We start from the raw sequence: 10,398 nt of genomic DNA, 5'->3' as shown, positions 1-10,398 counted from the left end.
AAAAAAAATTAGCTGGGCGTGGTAACGCGCGCCTGTAGTTCCAGCTGCTTGGAAGGCTGAGGCGGAAAGATCGCCAGAGCCCAGCAGGTCGAGGCTGCGGTGGCTGGAAGCGGCCACTGCACTCCAGTCTGGGCGACAGAGTGAGACTCCAACTCAAAAAAAAAAAAAAAAAGATAAATTGTATAAAAATGACTTAAATTCCCACGAATCAACACATTTCCAAAATATAAAAAAAATTCATTAAATTCATCTAGCCTAAAATTTAACTTTAATCCATCAACCCTTAGTTATAACTTCCAATTTATAGAAAATATAGGGAAGAAACAGGTCAGATGATACAAGGAAGCAACCAGTTAAATCTAGCTGCAGGGACAGCTTGTAAGCCAAAACAGCATGTAAGCCAAGTCCATCATTTTTAAAAAGTAGGGAAAGGGTGAAACCTGAAAAAGAAAAATGGATATAACCAGATGCAATGATCCCTTAAAGATGGCAATTTGAACAAATCAATTTAAAAACTTGGGTCAGCTGAGGAAATTTTTATAATATAGTCTAGCCTAATAGAAGAGTAGAACTATAAACAAGTTTAGTAACACCATCAGAGACCCACTTTGGGATTATGTGGTTCCTATAAGATGCAGCAAAAGTTTCCAGCTTTTAATAAGAATGAGTTTATTATCTCAAGTTTGGAGGCTAACAAAGTAAGAGGTAAATGGAAATCATAAAACAATACTGATAAGTAAATACTGGTTTTTTAAAACAATGAAAATGCCAGGTGCAGTGGCTCACGCCTATAACCCTTGCACTTTGGGAGGCCAAGGTGAGAGGATTGTCTGAACCCACGAGTTCAAGATCAGCCTGGGCAACTAGGTGAGACCTCATCTCTACAATAAATCAAAAAATTAGCCAGGCGTGGTGATGGGTTCCTGTAGTTCCAGCTACTTGGAAGGTAGAGGTGGAAGGATCGCCTGGGCCTAGCAGGTTGAAGCCATGGTGGCCGTGAGCGTGCCACTATATTCCAGCCTGGGTGACAGAGTAAGACTCCACTCAAAAAAAAAAAGAAGAAAGAAAAAAGATATGTGTTTTCATATTATTATAAGGAAACAATTTATTCTCTATAACACCAAAGAACAAGGTCAGAAAGGTTGTAATACTTACTAGGTTTTATATCCATGTGAACCAAAGACATTGAATGAATATATCTCAAGCCCCGGCCAACTTGCAAAAGAAGATCCTTCAGCTCTGCTTCTTTAAAGTAACTCATGATTCTATAGTTTTCACTTATAGCATCAGCTAAACTTCCACCTAAAAAGACAGCAAATATTAGATTTTATTCTTTCTGAAATATTCTTAATTTTCTTCCATTTTTACTGAATTACCATAGTCTCAACCAAGAAAGTGACATTTTATAGGACTTCCTCCCTTCAACCTGCTTGTAAAATCACAACTTTACTCTTTCAATAGATAAAACATAAAATTTAAAGTCTCTCATCCATACAACACAGTGACTCAATTGTTTTTCTTTCCGAGAGTAACATAATATTATCAGTTTCTTTTTTTGTTTCTTTTAATTTATAAAAGACAGAGTCTAGCTATGTTGCCCAGGCTGGAGTGCAGTAGCTATTCACAGGTTCAATCCTACTACTAGTCAAGAAAGGAGTACTGACTTGCTCTGTTATCTTACCTGGGTCAGCTTACCCTTCCTTAGGCAACCTAGTGATCTCTCCCTTCCAGGTCACCATATTCACTCTGAACTTAGATCAGCATAGTGCACTATAGCCCAGAACTCCCAGACTCAAATGATCCTCCTGCCTCAGGCTCCCAAGAAGCTGGAATACAGGCACTGCCACGCTGCCGGGCTCACTTTTATACATTACTTTCAACTTCTATTTGTGCAAAATAATAGCTTATGTTCATTATCTTGAAGATCATTCTATACCAATATATGAACACTACTCATTTCCTTCTTGTCTGTATAGAATTCCATTGTATATTTGAATGGGAATGCATTCAATTTAAGTTTTATTTTTGGTGAGCATGAGCCATGCACCTGGCCAGTGACGCATTAATCAATCTCCCAATTTAAAAATTATTTCCTGGCTAGGTGTGGTGTCTCACACTGTAATCCCAGCACTTTGGGAGACTGAAGCAGGAATGCTTGAGCCCTGGGATTTGAGGCCTAGGCAACACAGTGAGACCTCACCTCTATAAAAGTTAAAAATAAAAAAATAGACTTGGTGGCCCCTGCCTATAGCACCTGCCGAGGTAAGAAGATCACCTGAGATCAGGAGTTCGAGGCTGTGATGAGCTGTGATCAGGCCACTGCACCCTCAGTCTGGATGACAGAGCGATACCCAAACTCAATAATAAATAAATAATAAAACAAAATAAAAATTATTTCCAAGTCTTTGCTATTATATACTATGATCCAATAATTAACCTTGTATATTGATAATTTTACACACAATTAGTGTATCTCCCAGAAGCAAAATTGCTGGGTTAAAGGGTATGCACATGCATACATATCGTTTTACACACACACACTGACCCACAGAGGCTATACTAATTTATATGCCCATTATCAATGTTTGGGATTACCTATACCCTTGACAACCGTCTATACATTTTATAGGTAAAAATCAAAATTCTAGTATAGTTTTAAACTAATCTGTTAACTTGTTTTATTTTAAAATACTTTTAAAGTTTATACTTTCTCAAAGGCAATAAGGAGTTGCTAAAAAAATCTGTATGATCGGGTGCAGTGACTCATGCCTATAATCCCAGCACTTTGGGAGGCCGAGGTGAGAGGATTGCCTGAGCCTATGGGTTCGAGACCAGCCCAGGCAACTTGGCGAGACCTCATCTCTATAATAAGTTAAAAAAAAAAAAAAGTAGCCACATGTGGTGGTGCATGCCTGTAGTTCCAGCTACTTGGAAGGCTGAGGCAGAAGGATTGCCTGAGCCCAGCAGGTCAAGGCTGTGGTAGCTGTGAGTGTGCCACTGCACTCCAGCCTGGGCAACAAACAGAGTGAGACTCTGACACACACACACAAAATCACTTGTTTAAAGCTTAGGAATAATAAAAACAGAGCTGGGTAATAAATAATCAATTATTTATTAGTCAGGAAAGAAGGTCCTATAATTTGAACAAGACTAAATAACAAAATGTCAAGTGTGTTTTTTTAAAGATAGGCTGGGTACAGTGGCTCACACTTGTAATCCCAGTACTTTGGGAGGCACAAGGATCACTTGAGTCCAAAAGTTCGAGACTAGCTTGGGCAACATAGTGAGATCTCAGCTCTACAAAAAATACAAAAATTAGCCAGGCATGGTAGTGTGTGCCTGTAGTCTCAGGCAGGAGGATTGCCTGGACCCAGGAGGTTGAGGCTGCAGAGAACTGGGAGTGTGCCAATTCACTGCAGACTGGGCAACATAGTGAGCCTCTGTTTCAAAACGAAAACAAGCAAACAAAAATCACACTTATGGGTATCTTAGTCTTGAGTATATTCTCCCTACTTAACTTGTAAATCTTGAGCTAGAGAAAAAAATGAAGGCTCTGGAAGGGAGCAAACCAATAAGCCTGTCAGACAAGGCAAGCTATGACCCAGATCAAACTTGGTAAGAAAACGTGGCTACTTCCCTTTTAATCAGGTCCAGCAACTATAGCTGTGCCTTTTCCTTCCATCTCATTGCTAGAAGGGCAAAAGAGGTGAGAAGACCAAAACAAGTTCTGACATTTCAGGTTCTCTTGTCCTGTCAATCAACATTTTTCTATACTTGTTTATACAGGTTAGACATTTTAATCTGTCACCAACCTAGGATAAAAAGCCTATAATGCAAATGACTGAGATAAGGGAACTCAACCACACTAATCAGTTAATCAAGAACAAAAAAAATAACAGAATCCTTTCCCTATAAAATTGCTGAAAAGATCTGAAGATCAGCCCTATTTAGTTTATCCAAAGCTTTATGTTGAAAGAGAAATGGTGGAGAAGGAAACAAAAGGAAGAGCTCACAAATGTATCTAGATAGCTTTATTTTCTTTTGTCTAAGAAGGACAAACAGGCACAGAAAAAGGCCTGTTTTGCACAGGTCTATTTTTGTTTATTTTTGAGTTGGAGTCTCAACTCTGTTGCCCAGGCTGGAGTGCAGTGGCACACTCACAGTCACCCTAGCATCAACCTGCTGGGCTCAGGTGATCCTTCCACCTCAGCCTTCCAAGTAGCCAGAACTACAGGCACAGGCTACCACACCTGGCTAATTTCTGATTTATTGTAGAGATGAGATCTCACCAAGATGCCCAGCCTGGCCTCAAACCCGTGGGGCTCAGGCAATCCACTTGCCTCAGCCTCCCAAAGTGCTGGGATTATAGGCTGAGCCACTGAGCCAGGCCTAGGTCTATTTTTTAAAGACCTATATATATATATTTTTTTTTTGCGCCCCTCCCTCCCAAAGACCTATATTAAGTGTTTTATATCACTCTAAAATAATAAATTATTTTCAAAAAAATATTGTATAACCTAACTTTATTACAGAGGAGGGTTCCTGTAATCTGAAAGGATAGGAAGACTATTCTTTCCCATCTCCCAGGCCCAAGAGTTCTCAAAATCATCTGATTTACACAACCATATATTTGGTAGGTTGTTACATATTTGTGATTCTTAGACTGCTACTGAACTAATAACAAAGAAACTAAAAGGAGATGGTATCTGCCTCCCAAAGTGGTGCAATTAAAGTACAGGCATGAGTCAGTATTTTTGTTTTGTTTTTTAAGTCAGAGGTCTCACTCTGTGGTCCAGGGTCGCAGTGGCATGATCACAGCTCAGTGCAGTCTCAACCTCCTGGGCTCAGGCGATCCTTCTGCCTTAGTCTCCTGAGCAGCTAGCTGGGACAATGGGGGCATGACACCATGTCTGGCTAATTTTTTGTAGAGACTGGGGTCTCGCTATGTTGCTTAGGCTGGCCTCAAACTCCTGGGCTCAAGCAATCCTCCCACCTCAGCCTCCCAAAGTACTAGGGTTACAAGTATGAGCCACTGCATCCAGCCTGTAAAAATATTGTGATGGCCAGGCTCAATGGCTCAGCTTGTAATCCTGTGCTTTGGGAGGCTGAAATGAGTGGATTGCCTGAGCCTGCGGGTTCTAAACCCACCGGGGCAACTTGGCGAGACCTCATCTCTACAATAAATCAAAAAATTAGCTGGGTGTGGTAGGCTGAGCAGAAGGATCACCAGAGCCCAGCAGGTCAAGGTTGCGGTGGTCGGGAGCTTGCCACTGCACTCCAGCCTGGGTGACAGAGTAGACTCTGACTCAAAAAAAAGAAAAAGAAAATATAAATGTGTCAAATTACAAAAGGATCAAGAAATACCTATTGTATGTAAAAATCTGGTGTATAATAACAACAGATGACTATAATGACCAGAATTCGGGCCAAGATTTTGGTAAAGGTTTAATGAAAAAAGTGGTACACAAGTGGTCCTTGAAGGGTTTGATAAAAATTGAAAGCCATACAGAAACAACTAAGGTTGAACCTATACATGCTTGTTTTGTTTTGTTTTGAGGGAGGGAGAAGAGGGAGAACAAGCTAGAAAACGAAAAGATCATAACTTGGCAGAACATGGTGGCTCATACCTATAATCCCAGAACTTTAGGAGGTCAAGACAGGAGGATCGCTTGAGGCCAGGAGTTTGAGACCAGTCTGGGCAACACAGTAAGACCCCATCTCAACAAAAAAAAATTAAAGACAGGCATGGTAGCTCAAGCCTGTAATCCCAGCACTTTGGGAGGCCAAGGCGAGAGGACTGCCCGAGACCAGGAGTTTGAGACCAGTCTGGGCAATTGGCGAGACCTTGTCTCTACAATGAATCAAAAAATAAGCTGGGCATGGTGGCACGTGCCTGTAGTTCCAGCTACTTGGAAGGCTGAAGTGGAAGCATCACCTGAGCCCAGCAGGTCATTGCTGCAGTGGCCGTGAGCGTGCCACTGCACTCTAGCCTGGGTGACAGAGTAAGACTCCAACTCAAAAAAAAGTTAGACGGGTGTTGTGGCATGTTCCTTTAGTCCTGGCTACTTGAGAGGCTAAGGTGGGAGGATCATCTGAGCCCAGGAGTTCAAGGTTACAGTGAGCTATGATCACACCACTGTACTCCAACCTGGGCAACAGAGTGAGACCCTGTTTTTAAAACAAAATAAAACAGCAAACATAATTAAGTAATCAACATCGGTATTAGCAGTACACAAAATCAAACAGAAAGAAAAGGCTAGATGCAGGTAGAATCCATTCAACATAACATTTAACTACTATATTCCCCACAGACTATGCTAGCTACTAAGGATACCAAAAATATATGGCAAGGCCACTGTCCTCTTAAGTAGTTCAGTTTGAGTGACAGACACAAAAATAATATGCAAAGTTGTACTACTGAGGTCTATACAAAGTGCTTCAGATGGGAGGTTTTTAATCTTTACTTATTTTAAATTTATGGTAGGCCTCTGATCTTTGAATTTATTAGTGATAAAAGAAACAAATAGATTAAGACTTTAGATAATAATAAATATTTCCTTGATGTTCATTTTCTCAAGCTCAGAAGTTTAAAAGAAAACCATTACAAGCCGGGCTCGGTGGCTCAGCCTGTAATCCTGTAACTTTGGGAGGCTGAGGTGAGTGGACTGCCTGAGCCCACGGGTTCGAGACCCGCCTGGGCAACTTGGCGAGACCTCATCTCTACAATAAATCAAAAATTAGCCGGGTGTGGTAGCACATGCCTGTAGTTCCAGCTACTTAGAAGGCTGAGGCAGAAGGATCACCGGAGCCCAGCAAGCCGAGGCTGCGGTGGCTGGGAGCGGCCAATGTACTCCAGTCTGTGCTACACAGTGAGACTCCAACTCAAAAAAAAAAAAAAAAAAAAAGAAAAAGAAAAAAGAAAACCATTACATACTCACCATTACAATATTCATTCTGTATAAGCATATGGTCATCTTCTGCCCAAGCAGAGAAGTATCGAACTACATGAGAATGCTGTCCAAGCACCGCATGAGCATATACTTCTCTCAAAGCATTCTGCCTAGGAGAGATATGAAATTGATAGAACAACAAATCATTTTTATTCAAGTCTAGGCTGAATTAATTTATCTGAAACTTCATATAGTAAACTTGACTTCTATATCTATTGTTATGCTAAAGAACAACTTGCTTAAGAGAGTTTAGCTGGTGTGGTGGCTCACCCCTACAATTCCAGCACTTTGTGAGGCCCGGGTAACAGGACTGCCTGAGCCCAGAGGTTCAAGATCAGCCTGGGCAACTCGGTTTACAATAAATCAAAAAAATAAGCTGGGCATGGTGGTATGCACCTGTAGTTCCAGCTACTTGGAAGGCCGAGGTAGAAGGATCACCTGAGCCCAGTAGGTTGAGGCTGCGGTGGCAGTGAGCATGCCACTAGGTTTCAGTTAAAGAAAATTTGTCAGCAAGAGGAGACCTAGCTGGTACTAGGACTTAGTAGATTAAAACCTATTTTTATGCAAATTCATGGATGCTGACTAGAAATAAGGAATTTAAGTTAGGTTCTAAAATGAGACGATTCATATATATTATTAACCAAGTCCAATAAGAACTGATGGCACAAAAAAGGACCTAATGATAACTTCTCAAAAGTTAGAGAATTAAGTTCAGTGTTAGATCACCTAAAACCTTAATGTTTATAACACCACAGAAGACAAAATATTCAATACATACTCATCAACAGAGCCGGCCAATGGCTTTTTTGATCGCTTAATGGCATAAATGCATCCATCCAGCCTCTTCACACACTTAAACACAGAACCAAATTCTCCAGAGCCAATTTTCTCTAGCTCATGAAATTCTGTTGTATAACGTGACTTCATATTGCTTTCAGTAATTGTAATTCTCTGTAATAAAAAGTACTACATAATACAAAAGTTATTTTTTGCCGGGCTCGGTGGCTTAGCCTGTAATCCCGCACCTTGGGAGGCTGAGGTGAGTGGAGTGCCTGAGCCCGAGGGTTCAAGACCCGCCTGGGCAACTTGGTGAGACCTCATCTCTACAATAAAAATAAAAATAAAAAAATAGCTGGGTGTGGTAGCGTGCACCTGTACTTCCAGCTACTTGGAAGGCTGAGGCGGAAGGATCGCCGGAGCCCAGCAGGTAGAGGTTGCGGAGGCCAGGAGTAGCCACTGCACTCTAGTCTGGGCGACAGAGTGAGACTCCAACTCCAAAAAAAAAAAGTTATTTTTTGCCATAGGACTATGAGCGAAACTTAAAAATCATTCTACCTTATGTTTTAATGCCTATTTGACATGTATATGTCATAATTTGTTAAAAGGTAGAAAACTAAATTTCAGAAATAACAAAAAAATTAAAAACCATTTACCTTAGCAGGTCTTGTTTCATCTTCAAGCTCATAATCACTGGCTTCCATGTCTTCACCACAGGAACTGAAAAAAATTATGTATTTTTCCATTAATACATCTGACAGATATATCGACTTAAGATCTAAAACTTTATCTGATACATATACAGCGAAATGGAATTTTAATGGATAAAAACAGAAAGCATCCAATTAACTTTATAATCACAAAATACAATCCAGTGGATAAAAATGTTGTTACCCACAGAGATAAGCTCACTAAACAGAGGCCCGTACCACCACACATACCAAAATTAAAGCCCTTCTAAATCAACTGTCTGCCTCATTTTGACACCAGCAGATGTCCTATATGATATCTAGGGTTTTTTATTCCTTCCTCTCTCATGCCTCTCTTTTCCCACTGATTACTTTCCACCTATCCCCTGAGAATTAGGAGCTAGTTTAAAAAAAAAAAAAAATTAGAACACAAGCATCCATGTCATTCAGTAGAAACTAAATTTTGATATATATACCAAACCAATCTTGGGTTGTTTAAGAACCAAGCTGTTGAATAAATGACTTACTCATTCCAATACGTTCTCTTTCTACGACGACACTGTCCCGAGGAATGAAGCAACACAGAATCCGGTGTAAAAGGATTAATATTCACTTGAGGAGTCTGTCGCACATCAAATTCCCTTTTTCCTGATTTTTCTGAATCCATGAATAGAGAACCACCCCGGAGTTTAACAGAGCTGGAATCAATTCCTCGAGCTTTGGAGAGCAAACTCTAGGAGAGGAAAAATAAAATGTTTGGGGTCCAAGTCCTACAGTTAGCCAGCCTTCTCAGCCTTCAACAAGCCTTTCATGTGACTGAATGGGTAGGTCAAAGCAACACACAGCCTTTGTTATAATAGTTCAAGCAAAATAAATTGTGGCTAATTTAGGAAGTCTGAAGCTGGATACTGATAACTAACTACCTTTCTGAAAAAAATAACCAAGCAAAATTTATTTCTTACCCTTAAAAGAATGTGAATCCTGGCTAAAACTAAGTCCATTCTAATGGCTAAAAGTTAACAAACCCTTACAACCCATCCAAAAATAGAAAGCAGAGCGCCCCATAAAAGCTCCCCTCCCCCATCTAAATAGGACTTTGAAAACCACCTCCGCTGGCTCCTCCCCCCACTTTCAGAGGGGTTTTGTCTCGGGCAAGTCGGCTCATAAACAGTACCGCTCACAAGCACATATTCCTTAAGTTTACGACAACGCTACATCTGAAAACAAAACAGACTCACTTTAAGGTACATTTTCCATGTCAATTTTACAAAGGCGATGCTTGTCTTAATTTCTGGAAGTGCTCGTTTGTAAATCTGCGGTTATAGCAGTGGGTAATCTGCATAGTACTCACTGGCCACTCAAAAACTCGGTGCGGAACACCTATTCTTTAAGATACCTTATCAACAGTGGGCTGTACCTAACCACACGTAGGCCGACCAAACCTTGGGCACGCACCCCCAAGGACAAAAACGCTCCCCCGAGCTCATGTCCGGAGAGAAAGAAGCACAAACGCTACCTTCTTTAGGAGCCTGTAAACGCTGGGAAGGCGGCCTTCACTCCCAAGTAGCAGCGCAGTCTCCCTCCACGCCTCAAACCTCCCCCCCATATCGCTGGACACCCAATGATAAGCGCAGGACATTTTTTTTTCTTTTAACCGAACTCCTTCTGTCTGCACCGCCCAAATTACAGGCCCAGTCGCCGAGTTTAAAAGGCACCATCTGGCTCGGGAGTGTCAGGTGGCCGGGCCAGCATCGCGCCAGCATCCTTGCAAAAGCCACGTTATCGGTGCCGCACGCCGGGCTGCCCGGCTCGGGCGGCCCCGACGCCCCCGACTGCAAACCACCGGCCACCTGGACCGGCCCGACCCAGCTCCTTTGTGAGACGAAGAAGTTCCTGACGAAGCCCCATTGTTCGGTTACATAATCTCAACGGACAACCTCTGGGCAGGGCCAGAAAGAGGGGCTGCCAACTTCTGGTGGCGG

General features: G+C 41.6%; 1 protein-coding gene across 1 annotated transcript in view; it reads right to left on the bottom strand.

The window, feature by feature from the left end:
- WEE1 (WEE1 G2 checkpoint kinase) overlaps positions 1–9,731 on the bottom strand; it is a 22,223-nt gene extending 12,492 nt beyond the window's left edge. Inside the window, exons 1-6 of the mRNA XM_021710297.1 lie at positions 9,655–9,731; positions 8,944–9,149; positions 8,384–8,447; positions 7,729–7,901; positions 6,939–7,060; positions 1,156–1,302 (exon numbers count right to left, since the gene is read on the bottom strand). Of these exons, the coding sequence (XP_021565972.1) occupies positions 1,156–1,302; positions 6,939–7,060; positions 7,729–7,901; positions 8,384–8,447; positions 8,944–9,149; positions 9,655–9,666 (724 nt within the window). The 5' untranslated portion in view covers positions 9,667–9,731. The remainder of the gene's footprint in view (positions 1–1,155; positions 1,303–6,938; positions 7,061–7,728; positions 7,902–8,383; positions 8,448–8,943; positions 9,150–9,654) is intronic.
- Between the last annotated feature and the right edge of the window lie 667 nt (positions 9,732–10,398).

This window comes from Carlito syrichta, unplaced genomic scaffold (assembly GCF_000164805.1).
Source record: "Carlito syrichta isolate Samal-C Ts95f unplaced genomic scaffold, Tarsius_syrichta-2.0.1 Scaffold288381, whole genome shotgun sequence".
In the NCBI taxonomy this organism is placed as follows: domain Eukaryota; kingdom Metazoa; phylum Chordata; class Mammalia; order Primates; family Tarsiidae; genus Carlito; species Carlito syrichta.
This window is presented reverse-complemented; position numbering and strand designations above follow the sequence as displayed.